The sequence below is a fragment of the Neodiprion virginianus genome, chromosome 3 (genome assembly GCF_021901495.1).
Source record: "Neodiprion virginianus isolate iyNeoVirg1 chromosome 3, iyNeoVirg1.1, whole genome shotgun sequence".
NCBI classification, from domain to species: Eukaryota; Metazoa; Arthropoda; class Insecta; order Hymenoptera; family Diprionidae; genus Neodiprion; species Neodiprion virginianus.
This window is the reverse complement of record NC_060879.1, coordinates 10,598,089-10,623,146: the sequence shown is the minus strand read 5'-3', so window position 1 is coordinate 10,623,146 and position 25,058 is coordinate 10,598,089. Positions and strand designations below refer to the sequence as shown.

The window sequence follows — 25,058 nt, the reverse complement described above, 5'->3', positions numbered from 1 at the left end:
GAATTTTTATCGGAGAGATTTTCTCTAGCCACCATTTTCTCGGATCTAGGATTGAACTCAGACCCCCTGCCGAGGTTTTTTATCACAGAAAGAAACCCCCTTTTCACATTCTCAGGGAGTATAGGCTATCAATTTTTAAGTATAAAACCGCAATACTAATCAAACATTCTTTATTAACAAAACTTTTACCCAGATACCCCATGTATAATACCCAGAATCATTGATTAACAATTTTATCTTTCGTTACAGCTATGCGAACTATAGGTAGGTGTATAATATATACAGAAACGTTTGGCCCATAACCACAAGATCAGAAATAGGAATAAATAAAAGTTACACATTACAATGTTCACACAACTGAACGAGTTGCCTTCTTTTATCCACGATCAGTTAAAGTAAGCGTTGAAAATATCATCTGGAGTCAACGTCGAGAGAAATAATTCAGTTGCAACGCTAAGTCATTTTTCGATAATACACTTCCTCAATGTCGTTTCAGTCTAAGGCGATTCAAAAACTATCGATGGTTAATCTTGATTTCGGTTTGAAGGCGGATTGAACGCATTTAATCTAATGCGGTAGCGTCATAACTGGTTTACAATCTAGCACCCTGTGAAGGATTGATCGTCACCGTTTGAAAATTCGGAACTGTTGCCAAAAACAACCCTCCTGTAGTTCTTGTAGAGCATTTCCTGTAGCTGTCGGGCGTGATGGGCGTCCCTGGTCTCGCATACGACCTTGACCTCGACGCTGAATATGTCCGACATGATCCAGGCCCGCTCGTGCATGATGTCTTTTATGGACACCCCGATGTCGGCGACCATCTTGCAGAGCTCGGAGATCCCTCCTGGACGGTCGGACACCGTCACTGTGAACTTGAGGAGGCGACCCTCGGCGGCAAGTCCGCGCTCCAGGCACCTACCCAGGATCGTCGTATCTATGTTGCCACCGCAGAGGGGGAGGACCACTCTAAAACAGATTTTAACCGGTGTAGGTGAGGCGGCAACGCCCTCGAAGAGGTGCGGGCTAAGGGATGGCCCGTTTAACGGTTGATTAACTTTTACGATTATACTTCGTTTCGGGTCGTTACGTAACGACGCCCGGAAACGACGACGGAATGACGCGCGAACTCTGGATGGAACGACTGACGAAGAACCACCACCCCCATGCTTCGTTGTTTCTCAAGGATCGCTACTCCTTGCCGTATACCTACCATCTTCCTGCGGGATCGCGTATCAGAAAACGGGAAAACCGGAGTCCCAGGAAAAAAGGTCTTACAGGTACTGTCAGGAACGTTATGCATTCGAACTACAAGAAATCACATTCCAAGAGCTCGTAAAATTGTACAAAATTGTTTTATGAGTTACGAAACAACTAAGTTGGTGTGGCATTTCAAACGATGGCGATCGGAACATCGTTCAGCTCTTCGTTGGAGGAACTGAGCCATTACTTTCCTAATGAGCTGCTTGAGAGATGTTGGAATCTTTGGTTGCGAACTCAAATGGTGTCACCTCACCTTTTTCCTTTCAGTTCGTCGAGCTGTCCTGCGAGAATGGCGGCCAATCCCGTAGCTCCGGCACCCTCGACTATGCACTTCTCATTTTCGACCAACTTCAAGATCGCTATGGCGATCCACTCCTCCTTGACGACGACTAGCTTGTCAATCAGCGGATCGGCAGTAACGAAGGCGTTGTAGCCAACCATAGGAACGGCCAGACCATCGGCTAGAGTCGATTCGATTGGTGTGTAAGTTGGACGACCGGCTGCCCGGGCTGCCGTGAAACTTGCGCACCTGTGGGACTCGACGCCCTGGGAAAAATCGGTGAAAAGTGAAAAAACGGTTCTGAGAGGCCTTTTGGAGAGAAAGAATTATACAGTTTCATTAATTTTTAACTTTTTTTTCTCTTTTTAACGTGTCACTCGAAAAATTTGCCGTAAAACCCAGAGAAAGTAGGAAAATATTTAGGAGTCACAATATTTTCCTACTTCCACCAGTTTCTTTTAGTATTTATCACATATATTTCGAGTGGCTCATTATAAAAAAAAAAAATGTCAAATAAGGAACTACTCTGTTATACAGTATTTGAGGATACGTTGTAATTAATGCTTCTGATTCTTCCGATTCTTACTATAACTTTCACATGCGGATGCAGAGTTTTTATCGCTAGTGCAACACCGGCGATGAGACCTCCTCCTCCGACGGGAACGACAACGGCATCGATATCTGGAACCTGCTCCACGACCTCCAATCCCAATGTTCCTTGACCGGCCATGATGTGCGGATGATCGTAGCTGGAGGAGGGAAAGACCGCATATCACACTTGTGACAGTGGACATAGACGCCAAACTGAGTCGGGAATATTGTTCCTACCCGTTGATGTAGACGAGGCCCTTTTCCTTGCCGATCTGCATGGCGTTCTGCTTGGCCTCACCCATGTCCGAACCCTGGACGACGACCGTTGCGCCGTGCTGTTTGCACGCCGCGATTTTCATGATCGGCGCCACAGCCGGCATCACGACTGTCACCGGTATTCCAAGTTTTGCCCCATGGTAGCAAAGTGCCAAGGCATGGTTGCCCAGGGAGGCCGATATCACTCCGTTACGTTTCTGCTCGTCGGAGAGCATCAGCAAAGCGTAGCGAGCGCCTCGCTCCTTGAAGCTTCCCGTGGTTTGCAGGAAGTCCTTCTTCAGGTACAGCTCCATGCCCATGGAGTCCGACAGCCGGGATCTCTGTTCGACGGAGGTTTCGGGTGAGTGTCATGAAAAATGATGTTTGTGCAATTGGAAGAGAATCGAAGACTTCCGATTGCTCGATATACAGTGATATTTACATACCGTACATGGTGTGTTGATTATCCCCGACTTGATTTTGAACGCGGCTGAGGTCACGTCTTCGCAGGTGATTTTTTGCGGATTTCCTTCGACGCAGTAAGGGTCAAAGACTGACTCATCTCCCTGTAAAATCAAATCGTTGTACGTATACGCGGGCGTGAAACCATCGAGCTACTGCGATAAGGCCAAGCAATATTCAGGTAGTAATTCTTCAGTTCCTTGATTTTACATAAATACTCATGCTGTGCGATATCTCCCTATTATGATAGGATATGGAACGTCGATAGTCTTTTGTCACCGCACATATTGACTCAATGACTCAACGCTCGTTACTGATAACGCGCGTATATTGGGTCAAAGGTTCATGCTGAGTCAAAAAACCGTTAATCGGTACTTACACCCGTCTCTCTTTGCTTAAAGTCTACGATTCACGTTGTTGGTCTTCAAGATCAACTCTGTGATAAATGTTGCTATGATAAATTCGCAGAATCGGTTTATGTCGTCAACCTTGGAATATGGATGTGAATCACAAAAAGTATCGAATGCCTGAACGTTAGTCATTGAAACTGTCACAGGACTGTCGTTATTATTCAATGTAATTTCATTTTTTTTTTGTTTACAATACTTTGTGAAATATGAATCTCAGTCTTATACTTTTTAACTGTGTTAAACTTTCGTGAAACCGATAAATCGAAAACCCATTATTGGTAATGTTAATTCGCGTTCGAAGATGTGACAACCGATCAAAGTGCATTGTTCAAAACGAGTGCGTGATGGATGAAATTATTTACTTCAGTTTTTCACAAGGTACGGAACTTGAACATAAAATTCAATCCTAAATTATCCCGTGTAACACCCTCGCCCTACAGTAGAGTTTCATGAAGATTATAAGGGAATTAGATAACTTACCGTAGAAATCGAGGAGACGGAAATGTTGCTAGTGCTCGAGTAACTCTTGTTAACTCCATTTGAAGCAAACAAGTTAAGAGGCTGACTTGGAAGCTTATTCAAATCCCCCATCTCGCACCTTGTTTTCAATCTTCGTAGGTAAACTTTAATCACGCTATTTAACAACTAATAACCTGAACTTCAGACGAGATACTGCGCGGGATACGTGTTTTATGGAAAATTGCCTCCGACGAATATAATCGCGAACCTTGTGACCTTAAGCTCGAGTCTCCTCTTGTCGAGAAACTTTACTACTGCTGCACTTACGGATGGGGGCGGGTTACTCGCTCCACTCGGCAACAGCACGTGCTGTGTCACGTGGCGGTCACTTATCGTCGTCGGCTGTTTCTCGGACGGAACATTTTCATTATATATATACGTATACATAGCCTCGACACGCCTCACCACCGCAGCATCGACTTTGACCTTATCAACCATTATTTCGCAACACGGTTTACAGTCAGCACTTTTTTCGAAAATCCGCCACAAAATTCTCGGGCTCAACGCGTGTTTTTTTTTCAACTACAGTGAAAAGTCGCGACTTGATCGAACGGAGACGAGATTGCCAGTAATTATGATAACGATTGATCGTGAATATGTAAGCAAACACGTGGATGGAGATAAATTCGCTAAGAAGAATTATTTGTGGAATAATAAGCGAGCACGGAAAATTTCCATTACACTATAAACGCTGTTTGCAAACCGTTAGAAATCGTCTCATTATAAGGGTCAAGTCCACTCACCACATTAGCCTGGCGCCAAATTTTTCTGTGCTCCATTCTTATACAGTGGTCAGAGTAAAATTGAAACAGTCACTCTCGCCGGACCTCAGTCAGTGACTCAATGAAAAAACGCAATCCAACCAACGACTACGAATCAATGACCTCGCTCTCCGATATCTAGCCAGAAAAAACTGGAAAGAAACCACATTGCACTATTCTGTAAGTCTCGCTGTAATGATTAGTTGAAATTCGGTCATCGCACATGTATAGGTGATCCAGCTTTGACCCCATCCAAATGTGTAGATCTTAAATCTATCTTAAATATAAGCTCAAGTGGCTCTTACTTGATCATCGAATATTCACCTACTAATTGTATCGTGCTGACATTTTACAGCGACAAATCTGTAATACCGTAAAGATTTGCTGGTTTTCAAGGGGGTGAATAAATTTCATTGCCAGAATGCACATTCTGGATCGAATTTGACTATAATCATTGCTGCATCATTGTGTGAATCATAATACTCGGTAAATTTCCTTAAAGGGGGAAACCGGTTTATGAGGTCGAAATTTTGCTGTTTTTCATGATTTTTTTTTAACCAGAAAGGAATAATCGCAAAATGTTCAAACCTGGAGGATATTTTATTAATGTTTTCAAGTACACTTTGAAATTTTTTCAAATGATTTCCGCCGGAAATAGTGGAGTTACCGCGTGCAGTCCATAGGCGATTGCCATCCGAGCATTTGGCTTGCGTACATCCCTGACGTCGCAATTTTTATCTGTAATCGTCAGGATTTTTTTTTTTTTTTTCATTAGAAACATATTTTCTAAGAATATGAACCTAATTTTGATCAAACGAATTGAAAATTGCATGTTTTGGAGGTGTTTGAACACAATGTCATGTTTTTATACTATATTTTTTCATCTTTCTTGCATAATAACATATATTTTTAATAACAATGTAATCCCCGAATTAGGTTCATATCACGTGGAATTGAATAAAGAATATCCACACCAAATTTCAGAACGATTGATTAATAACTTTTTGAGCTAGAATGTACGCAAGTCGAAAAAACGTCGATTCGAGAAAAACGCGTTTGAAATAAAATGTAGCGAAAACGAGAAATTCAAGGCAATAATTAATTATAAAAAATGCTCACCGGTTAATCAGCTATTCCAGCATCATATAGCAATCCCTCTCCTTGCTCATATGCGTCATTCTATTATTCAATAGTACAGCGGTATTGAGGCAGGTAGCTGGATAAGAAGGGTCTGGGCGACCGCTCCGTTATAATTACCGTGCGCTTCTTCACAGAACCGACGGGCGGTCACTTAAGTGCTCATTGCATTCGAACTAATGGGAATTTTGCTTTGAAATTTTGACCACATATTCTTGAATAGTTATACTAACGATTCATGCAATAAAAAAACAGACGATTTTTCGATCGGTCTAAACTGGGTTCCCCTCTTAAAGAACCGTTTGCACACGGAAGGCCGCATCGCGACCGTGTCGAACTTGAAGGAAAAATCACCGAAATCCTTGCGAACATGTTACTACAACACGTGTTAAATATTTATGGTGCATCTTATGATCGCCTAGGGTACTGCACGGCAATGATGGGTGGCCATTTTGAAGTCTACATCGATGGTTTTTTAGTATAAATTATCAATTATTACAGAAAATCAAATTATATTAAATTTTTCGTCCTGAAATTGACTGTTTTACAAAAAATTGTAAGAAAATATTCAATTTTCTTTTAACGTTGAAGTTAGGCTTTAAACAGAAGCAATGAGTTTTCGCAGAGTTGGACCTGTATGATTTTTGTAACAAAATTTCTACAAATTCTCACCGTATAATACGTACGAACGAATCAAGCCTGTGGACAAAGTGGGGCTCCCAACTATTACTTTTGTAATGCATTTTCTAATAATTTATTTTATCTATTGAAACAATTATCACGTTACCAAAATATCGTAATTTCATTGATGATGAAATTTGTATGAAATAATCTTAGAAACACATTAATGAAGTGAAATCGGAAAATCTGTGACTCAAAAGTGTTAGTTGTGCTGTACTAGTGGATGAGATCCGTTCACTTCAATGTTTCCTAATTCGAAAACTATTCGATTTCATTCCATCAATGTGTTTAGAATATTATTTAAGACAAATTACGGCGTAAAAAAATGTTCAACTTGTTATGGACGTGATGATAGTTTTAATTGAAAGAGTAAAACAGTGAAAACTTGATGGGATTCCCCAATTTTAAATCAATTTCAGTTCATAACCAATGATCTTTGATGTTTATTGTTGTTATTTTAAATTTGTCATCTTCATTAGCAATAATAATAACACTCAGAGAAAGTTTTAGTTTCGGTTACCACTCAGTCCTTAACTTTTTTCATTTTTTACCACAATCGAAAAATATAGTTTTAGGTCAAGAATAAAAAGTTGTTTTCTAGCTGTCGCCAGAAAGTCTAGTATCCGTTACTATTCTTTCTCGTTATGATCACTGTGACTATATTTTCTTGTAACTGTTGCACGAATTCAATGCTTGTGCACTGAGAGAAATGAAGTTCAGAATTCTGGTACCTAATGCTAAATTCTATCGACACACCCTTTACGCATATGACTTCGTACAAAAAAAATAGAGAATAATGATTTTAGTATGGCAATATTTATAAATGACATAAATCGCTAGTCACGTTAGGCATCACATAATGTAACAATCGGAAGGTGTACCATTCTTTGCACTGTTTGAAACCTAATCTAGTATGGTAGAAAATACTAACAAGTCGAATAGTAACTGATGTTTTACGCATTAATTAGTTTTGCTACTGATTGTGGCATATTTTCCATTAGCAATCATAATTTTCAAAACTCAGAATCCCATTATGTGCTCCTTTATGACACGTATCAGATTCTATGCTGGTATAGGTACGATTCTGGTATACATGGCGAGAGGTAACCGATAGTGAATAGTATATTTGGCCAGTGTGAAGCACTGATTACGATACTGTATGGCAATCCTTGACTATCTTCTTAGATTGCGTGATACATGTATAAGGCCATTTTAATGCCCAAGTGATACAAGCATTGTTAATCGTCACTAGGCGTCTGCTACAACGCTGCATGGCAATTTCTGCTGTTCGCAGGGTAGTAATTAGTACTAAAGTAGCGAACCAGTCTAGTCAATAAGCACCTTTTTTACGATTTTCAATTACAGTTCTCCTAAAAATATGGTTGAGGTGTCATTCGATTCAGAATCGCATCAAGTAACTTTTTGAGAAAATTCAAGATCCGCAACAAAAAATTACAAAGGTTGTAAGCAATTGAGTAACAAAAAAGGGTTTTTGTTTTTCGTGAATATCACGAAAACTATTGCAGATATCGCAAATGTAAACAAAGATTCATAAGGAGCAAGTAATTTCCTACAGGAAAGTCTAAACTTCCGGAACTCTACCACCAATATTTATAATTTTAATCTGGAGGTAAAAATAGCGCTGAAAACGGACGGTGTGATGACCGTGCGCTCGGCACGATTCGCTCATATTTACAACAAAAAATCTTTTAACCCATTAAATATGAATATGCAGGGACGAAAAAAATTCAGGTACCATTTAGACACATGAATGAACAATAATCCGTGAAAAAACAATTTTCCGTGATTTTTCAATTAATCATGCTCTTGTTAATCAAGTCGTTTTTATAATTTGTGAATCAACATAAAAACCCCTGTCATATTCCAACTAAGACCAGAAAATTTTTTTAACTTTTGGAATTCTTTCTTCAAAGGGTTTGAAGGAGATCCCCATTTGTAAACTTTTTCAACTTCGATTTTTCATGTTTCAATCAAAAATTTAAAGAATGAAAATTTTTAAAAATCAAACAGAGCTACCAAAAAACTTTTTTTCAAAATGTTTCGATTATTTCAGTTTCTAATCATTGAAAAATATACAAAAATAATTAAAATTTTTTTTTACTTTGATTCTTTAAAATATTGTTATAAACAAGTGCATTGTTTATGAGATTATCGAAAATTTGTTTTTGACGAATAGATAGTCGATAAAAGCAATGATTTTTAGGTAAAAAATCCTTTCATAAAACTAATTCCCTATAATTTTAAAACGCATTTTTTAACTAACACCTTTTTTTCGTCGCTGAAAATTAATGCTAAGAAACCATTATTTCTTTAAAAATCATTATTATCAGTGCTCTTTCATATTCTGACAGAAAACGATTTCTTGTCCATATCCTTATTGTTCATTTAATAAACAATCTGTTATAAACAAATGAACATCCGTACTATATTTTTCTTCATGTACTACCAAAAAACACGAAAACAACCCTGCACAACTTTTTGATGAAAATACTTTTTTCCCATTTTTTACATCATTTCAAATATTCTCATGTCCTCGAGGTAGCCATTTTTTTCAAGCTAACCATAACTTTCAGATACCAAGTATTAAATGAAGTATAGTGAGTATTCATAAAGTTTACAAATGGGGATCTCCTTCAGGTTCTTAGTTTGAAAATGACAGGAGTTTTTATGTTGATTCACAAATTATAGAAACGACTTGATTAACAAGAGCATGATTAATTGAAAAATTGGGGAAAATTATTTTTTTAAGGATCTAAAATTATAAATATTGGTGGTAGAATTCCGGGAGTTGGGATTTTCCCGTAGGAAATTTCCTGCTCTTTATGAATCTTTTTTTATATTTGCGATATTTGAAATAGTTTTCGCGATATTCGCGAAAAACGAAAACCCTTTTTTGTTACTTAATTCTTTATACCATTTGTAATTTTTTGTTGCGGATCTTGAATTTTCTAAAAAAGTACCTAGACGCGATTCCGATTCGAATGACACCTCAACCATATTTTTAGAAAAACTGTAACTGAAAGTCGTAAAAAAAGGTGCTTGTTGACTAGACTAAACGTTGTCAATCGAATGTGGCTCGCGTTGCCACGCTATTGGTCGAATCAAGCTAACGCGCGACGTCTTTTTTCCCGGACGAAAAGCGTCTGCTGCTGAGCTGTATGGCGATTCTTCCCATTCATATGGGTACTAATTGCTAAGCGAATAGTATCGCGTGCCAAATAAAAGGCTAGCAGTGCCAGTTCGATTTCATTCTCTAACGGTCCAAATACAAGTATTTCTCATTCTTGTGGGAACAGTGTGAAGAAGAGCATCAAAATGGATCACTTGTTAGCTGAGTGGGGCTTGGAACACATCGTATCCCTTCTCAAAGGTGAGTACAGCACTGTTATTATTTTATCATCAATTATCAAGGTACGCAAGTGCTTAATTTCGTATTTCCTTTTTCGAATACGATCCGCAGTTCCTAGTTTAAAATTTATAGTTTAAAAGTTTTTTTTTTTCTTATTCACCGTACACCTCGAACACAACATTCATTATATTTCCACAAGCATATTAACTCACTAATTCGTGCAGCTATCTTGAATCCCTAATAGACGTACCATTATTCATATGTGCACCCTAATAGGATATACAAGTCTCATATACCTATGTATATGTATATATGCAGTTCTATTAGAGTAGGATCTATAGATCTCTTCACTTTGCTGTACACATATTATAGGTACAAACACAAAGCTGTGCCAATTTCTTTGTTAGTATATTCAATTGAGCTTTCCACGGGTAAGTTTGTAAAATAATGTATACATATGTACATTTTCAGTATAGTAAAACATGTGCATTTATATTATCGTATGCTGCGCGAAAAATATACAATGTACAATACAATTATACAAAATAATCGTCCGATTTTTTCTTAACTATCGATTTTTTCCTGTATGAATCGTAAAATTCACTGATTGTATATTTTTCGTATATTTGTATATACATAGCTCATTCGCGGAATGTAATGAATATTGGTGTTTCCAGTTTGCTGGCCTCTTTGCATGTTGATTCTTTTGCCTCTGTTTGTTATGTGAATACTTTGCGAATACTATTTGATCGACGTATAGTTTTCATACATTGTCTTGAAATTACACTTTTGTTTTCATATTTATCAGTCATTATCTGCATGATTTTGTCAATTTCTTATTTACTTTCAATTGCTTGTGTTATTTTCCAATTCAGCTGCGGGAATATCCCTATCCGATTTCCCGACCCTAAAATTCGACGACCTCAAACACGTTTTAACGAATGTCAACGATTTCGTATACTTCTTCGAAAAACTAGAAGGGTGGCGTAAGATTAATTCAGAACCGCAGGTACTACTAATCCTCCTTATCCTCTCATACTTTTATACGCTACTCCTTACTGTCGTTGCTGAGTTATCCTATAAATAGGTGATTTTATCATTTCATACGTCTATATACTTAGGTATAATTGTAAAAAATATAAAAACGCACTGAATGTTCATTGCATGTGAGGTGGCATATCCATCGTCGTAATATTTGCATACGTCATGCTGTACGAATAATTGATGTTCCACAGAATAAGATAATGTACTTAATTGAAGGTGCATTTATTTGAGTGTGTTATTCATATTATTGTCAGATTAACCAGAGGGTGGCAAAGTGGAGCGCTGGAAGCCTTCCATCCTTTCATTTTGAAAATTGTTCGTTAACCGACTCAATAATAGACCCGCAGAATTTTGATACACTGCCAGGTACACGAGTCATGCTCATATTTTTATATATATGATACACTGTGATTCAGAATTCGCGACGAACGTTTCACAATGTCAATCCTTGAAGTTGAAAATGATGAAATGAAGAAATTGAAACGGAATTTTGGATCTTAATTTTGATGAGGATTGGAAAAAAATTGAGAAAAATTATTATGATTGGTATTGTTTTTTTTTTCAATTAAAAAAATAGTCGCCTTTCAGAGGAATTGTTTTTTTTTTATCTCAATTTTGACAACAAGTGAGCCTGTGAAAGATTCGTCAAGAATTCGGAATCACCCTGTTTAGTTGAGATAGATAGCTGCAGATCCACATTATTTTTCGGGTTGATTTCGAGATACTTGATATTGTTTTTTTTTTTCTATGTAGACTTAAGCGAGTTAATATGTACAGGGCTAGAGCCCACTATTGTAATGCAGGAAAATATTGCAACGAATGCAGTACCCAATTCTGAAGGTCTAGAGTTATCGCAAAAGACTACCAGTAAATCTCCCACTCTTCTGGAACTAAAATCAGTTGAACAGCGTGAAAAACAAATACCCTGTACAAGCGGCACAATAAGTATCGCAGCTACTGATTCGGCACAATCGACGTCAAATTCCGACCCGGTCAAAAGATTGGTATGTTTTCACAGACCTTATCAAAAATATCCAATTAGGTATCTACAATTGCAGAATAATGTTCACCTTTCTAAAGGGAGACGCTGGACGCTTTATATTTATCAATCAATATTCCCCTTATATAACGTTATGGTATTTACCTCGAATATGCCGAAATTATTACGTCCTACGGAATCGATATTCGTACAACAATTGTACGCCGTTCATAGATGGTTTTAAATTTAATTTTAGAATTGTTACAGTCTGCTTTACATACCAATTTTTATAGGATCTACAAACATTATTGCAAAAGGACAGCGATGGAAAAGCTATTTTAATGGTGTACCGTAAAACAGGATATTTTACATCACGCCTTCGAAATCTCTTGGTTCAAAAAATAATTAAATGCAAACAAGACGAAGCCTTTGAAGATATTTCGATTGGTGAAGTACTTCCTGAGTTCAGGTACATTGAATTGTTAACCACGGTATATTTTTTAATTCGGGTGTCATTGCAATGTAGGTATATGGGGTAGTCCACCACTCCTGAAACGAATTCTTGTATACCGATTCTCCTATAGATTGAGCAGTCTAAAATGTGCATTACTCTAGATTTCTTGTATGGCATTTTGCGGAGATGAGGGATTTTCACGTGTTTATACAGGCTACATGACGTACGAAAAGACTGATCTGGGCAAATCCATATAAATACAATTCTATATTGACAGAATTACAACAGATGAATTTAAAAGCTGGGCAAAAGAAATCCACGAAGTTTTTCCTACTGAATCCATAGCAACGTATTACATCCCTTATGCAAAAGTACAAGGACAGCGTATCTGTGCATCCGGAAAGCTCTGGGAACATTTCCACTACACCAAAACTTTATTGCATAAGAGTGGCCTGTTACGCAATAAGCGCAAAGATAAATACACCAAGCCGGAAGTAAACGTCGAAGAAACATGCGAAATTACAGGTGCTTTGATTTACATAATGATTAATTTTTTGCACCATTACTGACATAATTATTCTGGGTGAGTGATACGTCTAGATGTATTTCATAAATTGTTGTAGATGAGGATAATGATAAACTTAGCTGGCTGAAAACTTATATTGAACCGTGGGGTCACGTGGTGGAATATTGGGACAGAACTTATCACATCAGAAGGCGCAATTTAATCAAAGATAATACATCCGTTGCGGATTATATAAAAACGTACCGCTGCTTGCGGCAAGAGCTGGGAGCTGAATTGGTATGGATCAATTGGAAAGCCAAAACGTTAATCCGATCTATATCTATTATATTACGCGAAGATCTATATATATATATATACACCTATATTTTATCTATATATATATATATATATATATTGTAACGTGGCAGTTTTACTGCGCGTTCCACACGGCTCCCCGAACTCTAGACGGACCACAGACTTAGGGAGCACGCGAAGTAGACCGCGGCTCATTTCAAAAAAGAGCGCCAGGACGATAGTCACGCATCCGAGACTCTAAGAGGGGACCATCGCCGGTTTAGCGAATAAGACTTTTCAGGATTTTTGTTTATTTTTTTTTTGGGTGGCGAGTAAATGCGGCTTCGGACAGGGGATCGGCAGCAAATTCGAACGATATTACCGGAGGGCAATCGCGGCGGATCGCAACGAAAGGAGGGCCTCGCACGAGGCTACGGAGAGAGCGTCAACGGAGAGCTCTGCCGCGAGGGAATCCAAGGCGGACGAGATTCCCGTTGGTGGCCGGCGAGCCGTAGCCCCCCCCTCCGTCACCCAACTGACGACAGGTGCCCTCGCGAAGTCATCACCACGCCACTGCCAAGCTACGGGGTACACGAGACTGGTCAGCCAATCAACACCCCGCGACAGCGGAATCCAACGATAGCGATACGCTAGATTGTAAGAATTGCGTAACGAGAACCCCAATGCGAGCGGGAAAATTTTGACTATGGATGACGCCTATGTTCGGGGCATGTTCGAATTGCGGCTCCGATTAGCAGGACTCGGGACTTGCGTCCTGGCGACCGGTAGCGATAGTTGCGTGGCGAGGAAGTTAAAAAGAAAAGAAAAAGCAAAGATACTGTGTGTTCGTGATGGCTGAGACGGGCGTAGGAAAATTTCTGGTGTGGCTGCGGAGCGGTAAGCGCTTATAATTCTTTGCGGGCATATTTCGAGCGCAAGTTAAATTGGCACACCGATAAACGGTCGGCCCATGCAATCTTAGAGTTAGAGTAGCGCTCGAAATCTGTTTGCCGATCTCCTTGAGGATGACCGTAGCCTGAGTTTTCGCGATAACGCGTAGAGTCACGGTTTCGCGTGGGGAACAATTTCGGAGTGAAATCGAGTGTGGCCAAATTCCGCTGCCCAGGGTCTGGTCGAGTCTGCGTACGTGAAAAGGGTGGTGAACTTAGCGGGAATAGAGACTACGACTTGAGCTCGGATGCGTCATAATACGCTATACACTCGCGCGATTAGAACAGCTTTCGGGAGTGATTAATTTGGTCGCGGTTAGTGCGTCGAGGCACGTCCTTTTTGATTTAGTTTAGGCATTATTGTGCATCAGCAAAGTGGCGACTAGCGCCCGTAGAAATAAGATACCAGCTAGCTTTAATCAGAATTACGCTTAGCGCGTCGAGTATGATCTAGATTACGTTTTTCTTTCTTTCTGTGTTTAGCGGTTTATAATTAAGTGACGAGTAGCGTCGTAGCTGAGGCCGATCGCGAGCAGCGCATCGAGTCCGATTGTGGTTTTGGTTTTTGTGAGTCGAGGTTATTATTAAGACGGCGACTAGCGCACGTAGGCCGTAGAGGTCTCCTCGATTTATTCATATTTTTTTTTTATTTCGTTGTTTCTTCCTTGCTTATTTCTTTTGGATAAAATTTAAACCATTGTATTTGAAATCGCGAAGGACGACCTGCGCAGTCGTATGATTGTTTTTATTTTTATTTTTATTTTTAATTTTTTTTTTTGTAATATCGCTGTCGAGAAATATATTATTGGAATTTTATAGTGAATTAGCCAAACCACGCGTTGGCTGACTTGTGTTACATCTCTCTCTACCCAAAATTTACCCCTCCCCTCTCCACGGTACTGAGCTATCGAGTATATGGTCGCGGTATCTCGCATTACCAATTTCGAGGCGTGTTAATCACGCCAGGCGCCCAACAACAACTTTGCGATATTGTTTTAGATCCAGGGTACATCGTGGACGCCAAATTATTGTGCACGCGGTAAGTTCCCGGTTATTTGCTCCGAGTAACCGAGGTGCAGAAAAATCCACGTCACAAATTGGCGCCCAACGTGGGGCATTCGCGAAATTTCCGCTGAAAATTTCCGAGAAAGATAGTAGCGTTGCGCGTTTCGGAAATTTCGACTTAGCAACGGTTAGCGCGCGCGGAACCAAACAACAGCGTTCGGAGAATTCGGGGGAGAGAGGTCGCGAGACACTTCGGTCAAGCGTGTTGACGTTTGGAGCACAGCGGGACAGGTGTAAATACGTAGCGAGGAAATAAAATTGAATACAAAGGGTGGCGAATAACATCGAAAGGTTGCGATTTACGACTCAGGCTACGATTTAACGAATATACCGGGTGACGAAAAAGTACCCCGTGTATATTCACACCTTACATTTCTAGTAATAGGAATAAAATCGCCTGCCATTATCGCCTATCTCTTGATTGTGTCATATTTTATTTTCTTTTGTTATTATTTTTGATTTCGAATTTCTTTTTGTTTTACACTGTCTTCTGCGGTTTCGGAATTATTTTTTTTTTTTTTTTTTTTGTTGTTTTTTTTTGTTGTGTGTTCAACGACGGCTTTTAGCATTGCGGTCAAAGATTATTTTTTTTTTGTTTGTTACTGACGCGACAATATACTTTTCTTTTCTTTTCTCTCTTTTCTTTTCTTTTCTTTTTTTTTTTGTTCTTTTTTTTTTCTTTCAGCTCGTCTTTTGTTTTTGGTTTGTTGTTTTCTTTTGTGGTTTTGTTTCATTTTGTGTGCAATATTTCCTTTGCTGGCGCTTTTGTTTCACAAATAATGTATCATTAAAATATTAGCGGTGATTTCACTAATACGAGGGGTCCAGATTGGATACCCTTGCTTGCGTTCAGACTCTACCTACGGCTTTTGTCTTGTGAATCGAACAGTTTGATTTTGCGTGCTTGTACTTTAATAACTATCCCTTTCTTTTTTTTTGGGCGTACTTTCACTTTCATCCCTTTTTTTTTTTGCGTGCTTCTACCTTCATTTCTGCTCTTCATTTTCGCGGGTAAAGTCAACATGGCGGAAGTACCCATTGGCGCGTGGTTGTATGACATGACGAGCGATGAGCTCGAGTTGGCGTTAGTGACCGCGAGGGTAAATTCCACCGGTAGCCTACTGGTGCGTCGTGACCGATACGTACGACACCTCCTGCGTGAGCGCGGGGATTTGACGGTCACCTGGGAACCAGAGGACGAGGATGTCTTCGCGGGGTTGGCCGAATTAGCGACCGTTACGGAACCGGTGCGGGAACAACCCCGAAGGGCTAGCGATTCGCGGCTATTAGAGCCCGTGAATATTACCATCGCGACCCGGCTAACCACGGTAGCAACGACGAGTACGGTGGTGAGCGTAGCCGTCGCCTCGGCGGCTATCACCACCTCGGCGGTGTATGGTAGCACCTCGCGACCGACCGCGTACCAGGTTCCGACGCGAATACCCTTCCACTCGATTCCGTTTTCAATGGCTAGCGGAGTCCAGGGGCACTGGGGAGAGGCCTCCCCGATCCAGGGGCACCGACACGGGCTCGAAGAACCCATCGTGGATTCTACCCGGCTAGTCGCGGGGCCACCAGCTTCGCGGGTCGAATTCCGGTCGTTACCGGTCGATCCCGCAACAATTCCTCGCGATATGGCGACCGCTGCCAGGCCGACCCGTACCCGGGATTCAAACATCGAATCGCGTACCCGGGAAACAATCCGTGACATCCCGAGGGCCCTGCGAGGGTGGAACCTCAAGTTCTCTGGGATTGGCGAGCCGAGTGTCGAGGATTTCTTGACGCGGTTGGAAGAGTGGCGTAGTTTGTCGGAATTGAGCGAGAACGAAGTGTTGAGTTCGCTCACGATGATCTTCTCGGGCGTAGCCTTGGAATGGTTGCGTTGCGAACGGGACAGCTGGGTCACGTACGATGAGTTTCGCGCGGCATTACGTTTGTGGTTCGGGGACGGGACAGTCGGAAGTCGCGTGGAGGACCAGGCTAGGTCGCGAACTCAGGGACCAGTAGAGTCAGTTACGGAATATCTTTCCTGCGTTCGAGGGTTGTTGAGACGGATGCCGCGTCCGTACACGATGGAACAGCAACTAGACCTGGCCTTTAAGAACCTGCGTCCCGAAATTCGCGAAGTCCTCCGTCGAAGGGAAATTCGTACGTGGAGCGAATTGATCTATCTCGCCACGGAGCGGGAAAGAAACCTCGCATTATCTCGCGAATACCGCCCCCCGCCCACGCCGAAAGAGTCCTTTATTAGCGAATTAGCGTGCCGGACCAAAACCGCGGCGACTCGAGGCGAACATGGATTAGCCGCAATTACAGAAGTAGGGATTGAGCCCACCGTAGCGCAGACAATCGAGAAGCTGCTCGCGGCCCAGGTGAAAGGGCTCGAGGAGAAATTATTGAAGGCAATGGCGGTGGCGACCCAGAGGGGTAAAGCGAGCGGCGCACCGCCAAGTCGCGGAAGCCCGACTCCAACGAGGCGGACCTCACCAACGCGACCCGCGCGAGGGCCAAGGAGGGGAGCGAACCCCTCGGTTAACCAGCCGGCCCCTGGCGTGTCCCGGGCCGACCAATTTCGTGGCGACAAGGTGTGGGACGAAAAATTATGTATGAATTGTCATCGTCCCGGTCACCGATTTAGCCGTTGCCCGGACCCCTTGCGAACCTTTTGCTACCATTGCGGGTACGACGGCGTCTATTCGACAAATTGTCCGCGGTGTTCGGGAAACCAGGGAGGGCAGCCTCGCTAAGTGTCGGCGCGGCGCCCCGAGTGGAAGACACCACGGCATGGCGTGGCGTCGAGGGGGAAATCGCGACGTGTTTTCCGATGCAGACCGTGGAGTTCGGTCAACGCTGGTTTTTGCGGGTGTGCATCGGGGGCACATGGGTCAGGGCGTTGTTAGACACCGGCTCATCGCGAACATTTCTCGGTACGATCGGACACCAAATTGCGTTAGAGTACGGTCGACCGGTAAAATCACCCAGCTGTTCGAGTGTCGTATTGGCGAATGGATCGGTGGAGTCAATCACCGGAGAAGTAGAGCTGCCGATAACGTTGCTGGGTGTCGCGCATAAGTTTTCGTTGCGGATTATCCCCACCTTAGTTGGAGATTGCGTTCTGGGCATGGATTTCGTGCGAAAATTTGGCTTTTCGATTGACGGCGCGCGCGAATCATGGAGAATCGCGAATATTCCGGAATACGAGGGGAAATTTGAGGAGGGTCACCCGATCCCCGTTACCGAGGTGTCAAGTTGTAGCGGTATCGTAGAGCTAGGGGATACCGAGAATCGCGAATTACAGGAATTCTTAGCGAAGGAATTACCGAAAGTCTCGGGAGACTTGGGTCTCACTCATCTCGCGGAGCACAAAATAGACGTGCAGGGAAGCGCCCCGATCAAGCAGCGGTACTATCTCGTATCCCCGAAAGTGCAGGAAGCTATTAACGAGGAGGTAGACCGTATGCTCGCGGATGGAGTGATCGAACCCTCCCAAAGTTCGTGGTCGACGCCAATCGTGATGGTCAAGAAGCCAAACGGGAAATATCGGTTCTGTTTGGATTTTCGAAAAGTAAATAGCGTTTCGAAAAAGGATGCGTACCCGATCCCGTTTATGAACGGGATATTGGATAAATTGCGGTCGGCCAAGTACATCTCGACTATAGACTTGAGTCAAGCTTACCACCAGATTCCCTTGACACCCGAGAGTCGCGAAATAACGGCGTTTACGGTCCCCGGTCGCGGATTATTTCAGTTTGTGCGGATGCCATACGGGCTTACCGGAGCCCCGGCCACCTTTCATCGGTTAATAGACAAATTAATTACTCCCGAGATGGAGCCGCATGCCTTCGCGTATCTCGACGACATTATTGTAGTGACCACCGATTTTCGTTCGCACTTAAAATGGCTATCTCGCGTGATCGAGCGGATAATGTTGGCCGGGCTTACCATCAACCCGGAAAAGTGTGAGTTTTGTCGTAGCGAAGTCCGGTATCTCGGGTTCAAGGTGAACCAGGACGGCCTACAAGTTGATGCCGACAAGGTGGAACCTATCCTAGCGTATCCCGCGCCGAAAAACCTGCGGCAATTGAGGCGATTTTTGGGTATGGCGTCGTGGTATCGAAAATTCATCCCCGAGTTCGCGAGCGTGGCGGAACCCCTTACCCGGCTATTGCGTAAGGATAAGAGATGGGACTGGGGTGGCGAACAGGAAGCGGCGTTCAAACGCATCAAAGCCGCGTTAACGTCGGCTCCGGTTCTAACGTGTCCCGATTTTGAGCACGAGTTCGTAGTACAGACCGATGCGAGTAGCTTTGGCATTGGCGCAGTCTTGACACAGACTATTGGCGGTATCGAGCGTGTGATCGCGTACGCAAGCCGGACAATGTCGGAGGCGGAACGGAAGTATTCCACAACCAAACAGGAATGTCTCGCGGTGATTTGGGCCGTTAAAAAGTTTAGAGCATACCTAGAAGGATATCACTCCACGGTGATAACCGACCACGCGAGTTTAAAGTGGTTGCGGGAATTGCGAAATCCGACGTGTCGGTTAGCTAGGTGGGCGCTCGACTTACTCGAGTATGATTGCGAGATTAAACATCGAAAGGGGGCGATGCACCATGTGCCCGATGCACTATCGCGGATGTACGAGGGCGAAAACGAGGGAACGGAGCAGCTAGCCGCCCTCGACGTGGCTGGGGACGATAGACCAGGGGCGGAGCGTAAGGCCGTCTGGGAAGTCGTCGTCGATCCTTGGTACCAGCATCGCGTAAAGGACGTCCTGGACTACCCACACAAGTTCCGAACTTGGTCGGTAGTCGATGGGCGTCTATACCATTTCCGGGCGGACCCCTTAGTCGAGCCAATACTAGCGGACTTGGCGCCGTGGAAATTGGTGCTCCCGAGGGGGCAGCGATCGCGGATTTTTGCGGAAGTCCACGAGGACCCCCAGGCAGGGCATCTTGGCGTCGAAAAGACCTACGCGCGAGCGAGGGCCGACTACTACTGGCCCGGGATGTATCGCGATATAGTTTTGATGGTCCGAGCGTGCGAGCGTTGCCAGGAGTGCAAGGTACAACAGGTGCCACCAGCGGACCTCATGGGTCGACGGGTCGTCGACACGCCCTGGACTGTGGTTGCGGCGGACGTTATGGGTCCATTTCGCCGAAGTCGCGCCGGGTTCGAGTACTTGTTGGTTTTTGAAGATCTATTTACCCGGTGGGTGGAGGTAGCGCCGTTGCGGAAATCCAACGCGAAAAACATTCTTGCCGCGCTGGAAGACCTCGTGCTGTCCCGATAGGGTATCCCGGAGGTGCTCCTGACGGATAACGGCACGGAATTCGCGAATAAGGCCGTCGACGAACTGTGCGCTGCGTATCATATTACCCACGCGAAAGTACCGCCGTATCACGCGCAAGCTAACCCCGTGGAGAGGGTGAATCGCGTATTAAAACCATGATCGTGGCCTACATCGAGGCAGATCACCGGGATTGGGATGTGCACCTTCACGAATCCCGATTTGCGTATAATACCGCTATGCATAGCTCACTAAGAGTTAGTCCCGCGTTTTTAAACTTGGGTCGCGATCCCAAACCGCGGCTGCAATTGCGTCGGCTAGTGGAAGGTCCCGCGGAAATCCCCGTTCCCCGTCCCAAGGTCTGGGAAGACCGAATGGCGAAGTTATGTGAATTACGTGACTTAGTGACAAAGCATCTCGAGGAGGCCTACGAGCGACAGGCACGCTATTATAACCAAGGGCACCGGGATATCCGTTTCGAAGTAGGGGATTGGGTTAGGAAGCGAAACCGAGTCCTGTCGTCAGCGGCCCAACAGGTCGCCGCAAAATTGGCGCCAAAATTCACCGGTCCGTTTCGTGTCGTCAATGTAATCTCGCCCGTCGTGTATGAGTTAGAAAATAGCGAGGGAAAGTGTTTCGGAAAACAGCACATTAAGGATCTGAAGCCGTACGTAGAGTCTGGGGAGGTTAGGGAATGAGATGGGAGGCGCGTTACCCAGAGGTGGGAAGTGCGGTATACTTTACCTCCGCTATTACCTTCCCAACAGTGGACCACACCGCCGCGGAGGACCTGGAGGTACTCCGCGCATTTCGCGATGCAGCGCGGCTCGCGCTGCTGCCCGGGCCGGGGGCCGTCACTCCCCCCCTTCCGCCCGCACGGGGACCGTGGCCACAGGGAGCCCTACAGGCGACGTGGAGGAGGTGGCTGCCGCCCGGCGGCTGCTTCAACTGCTGGGAGAGGGGGCACGGGTACCCCCGATGCTATGTCCCACTGGGGTTTTTCTGCCGCCAGTGTGGTTGGCCCGGGATGACGAAGTTCACGTGCCCAGAGTGCTGGAGGCGGCCCAGCGGGCCGTGGGTAAATAACACCCCAGCTGCCATAGCCGCTTACGAGAGGGGCGAGCCGCGACCGCGGCTGGTCCAGGAACCTGTCCCCCGCATCAGGGACTTACCCCCGCGAGCCCGCGCAGCGTTGGGGCCGACGCTGGATGACGAGAGGCTGCGGGCCCACTGGCCCGAGATCCAGCCACTAGTAATCGCGCTAGCAAACCGCGGAAGAGGACGCGGAGTACCGCGCGACGGGGCGACCCCGCGAGCCCGCCGCCGGGAATGATTACCGGCCCGCCGATGGGCCCAGTTTTTTTTTTTCTTTCTTTCCCCTCCATTCTCGTTTGTTTTTTTTTTTTTTTGTTTTGTTGTTTTTTTTTTGTTGTTTTGACTTCCTTCTTTTTTTTCTTTTCTTTCTTCTTTTTGGGTTTCGGTTGCTGTGTTGGTGGAAAGGGGTGTACATAATGAATAAAATTACATAACTAAGGACAAACTATATTGCATTGTTTTTTTTTCTTTTGGGGGTTGGGGTTGTGAATGCCGTCGATAGAGAGGGAGCACCCTGACCCATTGACGTCAGGGGCCCTAGGTTCCGGTCACTCGAGGAGTTCGGTTCGCGGGAATTGGCGCTGGCGCTCTGTCACCCCGCGATCCGTCTAGGGGGGGGGGGGGGGGGGAGTTGTAACGTGGCAGTTTTACTGCGCGTTCCACACGGCTCCCCGAACTCTAGACGGACCACCGACTTAGGGAGCACGCGACGTAGACCGCGGCTCATTTCGAAAAAGTGCGCCAGGACAATGGTCACGCATCCGAGACTCTAAGAGGGGACCATCGCCGGTTTAGCGAATAAGACTTTTCAGGATTTTTGTTTATTTTTTTTGGGTGGCGAGTAAATGCGGCTTCGGACAGGGGATCGGCAGCAAATCCGAACGATGTTACTGGATGGCAATCGCGGCGGAACGCGACGAAAGGAGGGCCTCGCACGAGGCTACGGAGAGAGCGTCAACGGAGAGCTCTGCCGCGAGGGAATCCAAGGCGGACGAGATTCCCGTTGGTGGCCGGCGAGCCGTAGCCCCCCCCTCCGTCGCCCAACTGACGACAGGTGCCCTCGCGAAGTCATCACCACGCCACTGCCAAGCTACGGGGTACACGAGACTGGTCAGCCAATCAACACCCCGCGACAGCGGAATCCAACGATAGCGATACGCTAGATTGTAAGAATTGCGTAACGAGAACCCCAATGCGAGCGGGAAAATTTTGACTATGGATGACGCCTATGTTCGGGGCATGTTCGAATTGCGGCTCCGATTAGCAGGACTCGAGACTTGCGTCCTGGCGACCGGTAGCGATAGTTGCGTGGCGAGGAAGTTAAAAAGAAAAGAAAAAGCAAAGATACTGTGTGTTCGTGATGGCTGAGACGGGCGTAGGAAAATTTCTGGTGTGGCTGCGGAGCGGTAAGCGCTTATAATTCTTTGCGGGCATATTTCGAGCGCAAGTTAAATTGGCACACCGATAAACGGTCGGCCCATGCAATCTTAGAGTTAGAGTAGCGCTCGAAATCTGTTTGCCGATCTCCTTGAGGATGACCGTAGCCTGAGTTTTCGCGATAACGCGTAGAGTCACGGTTTCGCGTGGGGAACAATTTCGGAGTGAAATTGAGTGCGGCCAAATTCCGCTGCACAGGGTCTCGTCGAGTCTGCGTACGTAAAAAGGGTGGTGAACTTTGAGGGAATAGAGACTACGACTTGAGCTCGGATGCGTCATAATACGCTATACACTCGCGCGATTAGAAAAGCTTTCTAGAGTGATTAATTTGGTCGCGATTAGCGCGTCGAGGCACGTCCTTTTTGATTTAGTTTATGAATTATTGTGCATCAGCAAAGTGGCGACTAGCGCCCGTAGAAATAAGATACCAGCTAGATTTAATCAGAATTGCGATTAGCGCGTCGAGTATGATCTAGATTACGTTTTTGTTTAGCGGTTTATAATTAAGTGACGAGTAGCGTCGTAGTTGAGGCCGATCGCGGGCAGCGCGTCGAGTCCGATTTTGTTTTTGGTTTTTGCGAGTTAAGGTATTGTCAAGACGGCGACTAGCGCCAGAAGGCCGTAGAGGTCTCCTAGATTTATTTATTTTTTTTTTATTTCGTTCGTTTCTCCCTTTCTTATTTCTTTTGGATTAAATTTAACCCGTTGTATTTGGAATCGCGAAGGACGACTTGCGCAGTCGTATGATTATTTTTATTTTTAATTTTTTTTTTGTAACATCGCTAACGAGAAATATATTATTGGAATTTTATAGTGATTTGGCCAAACCACGCATTGGCTTACTTGTATTACATCTCTCTCTACCCAAAATTTACCCCTCCCCTCTCCGCGGTACTGAGCTATCGAGTATATGGTCGCGATATTTCGCATTACCGATTTCGAGGCGTGTTAATCACGCCAGGCGCCCAACAAATCTCGCGGTATTGTTTTAGGTCCAGGGTACATCGTGGACGCCGATTTATTGTGTACGAGGTAAGTTCTCGGTCATTTTCTCCGAGTGATCGAGGTGCAGAAAAATCCACGTCACAATATATATATATATATTGTAACGTACTTTGACGTTACGGAAAATAAATATGGATCCGCGAGTTCAATTATCAAGTCAAAAGAAATCAAGAGCGTGAATAAAATGTTGTGAAAAATGCTTTAATGCAAGATATGTGTTTCTCGTTTAAAGTCTGAAACAAGACTGTTTTTGCAATAATGTTGGTTGACGCAGCAACCTTATTCTTTTGAAAGACATAAGAGGTTTATAAACGTCTTTTATCTATGCTGACTACTAGATCATTAAAGAGGGGGCAAAACGGGTGATTTCATCCTTTGTGACAATATATATATATCATCGAAAGGTTGTTTTGAGAACCGAATTTTATGGTGTGTATAAATGACGAAAGATCATCTGAAAAATCCACTTATGTGTTGTAGAACACGAATTTTCCCCAAAAAATTAACACTTTTCGTGCAATTGTATTTTCAACACCTAATGGTTGTTTTGAAGACCGCACATGCTGTGCGTCTTTTCAAGACCAATGTCAACCCATTGATTGCATGATTGTAAAATATTCTCCATATAATTCCTAATACAGAAGTGAAAATCAAATTGGCCAAAAAAATTTTTTCAACAAAATAATCGACGTTGAATATAGAGAGGTAGTTTTCGGGTCCAGCAATTTCATCAAATTACAGTGACTTTAGCAATAATTTATGAACGATATTACATCCATTGGCATGTATCCAACAAAGACTCGACAATTAGGCACAAGTTTGGCACAAATCTGATCTGTTCATCACATTTTTTGCGAAAAAAGTCTGGTCCTAGAATACTACATAAAATGTCGAATCCTCATATAGGTAAAGGTGCTTATCAGACCGAAATATTTTCCACTGAAACATAATTCAGGATTGATATTGATTACCAAACGTACAATTTCTAAACAGGTGTATATGCTGTGCGACACCACTTTAATGATTTTTGAAAATTTTGATAGTTTTAGGCTGATTTTTTAAAAATAACTATGTGGGTCTGAAAACTGCCATTAGATACGTAACGCAAATATATTTCAAGGTACCTTCCAGGACTCTGGGTGTAAAGGTTCTATTCAGGACCCCAACACACATATTTTGTGATCGAACGAAACGTGACAACTAAGTAGATCCAT

At 43.8% G+C, this 25,058-nt stretch overlaps 1 protein-coding gene across 1 annotated transcript; it reads right to left on the bottom strand.

Annotated features, from left to right (window-relative positions):
• Window positions 1-159: 159 nt before the first annotated feature.
• LOC124300561 (L-threonine ammonia-lyase-like) lies at window positions 160-4,604 on the bottom strand. The gene is made up of 6 exons (XM_046754779.1): window positions 4,521-4,604; window positions 2,833-2,952; window positions 2,369-2,727; window positions 2,127-2,289; window positions 1,514-1,806; window positions 160-966 (listed from the first exon to the last, which is right to left on the bottom strand). Exons 1-6 carry the CDS (start codon window positions 4,554-4,556, stop codon window positions 600-602), a joined length of 1,338 nt encoding a protein of 445 aa, XP_046610735.1. The 5' UTR covers window positions 4,557-4,604; the 3' UTR covers window positions 160-599.
• Window positions 4,605-25,058: the final 20,454 nt, after the last annotated feature.

Coding starts and splice junctions, on each gene's coding strand:
- LOC124300561 (XM_046754779.1), bottom strand. CDS start 4,556: ATGGAGCACAGAAAAATTTGGCGCCAGGCTAATGTG. Junction 2,953..4,520: donor TTTGGCGCCAGGCTAATGTG/GTGAGTGGACTT, acceptor TTGATTTTACAG/GGAGATGAGTCAGTCTTTGA. Junction 2,290..2,368: donor GGCCTCGTCTACATCAACGG/GTAGGAACAATA, acceptor TCCCTCCTCCAG/CTACGATCATCCGCACATCA.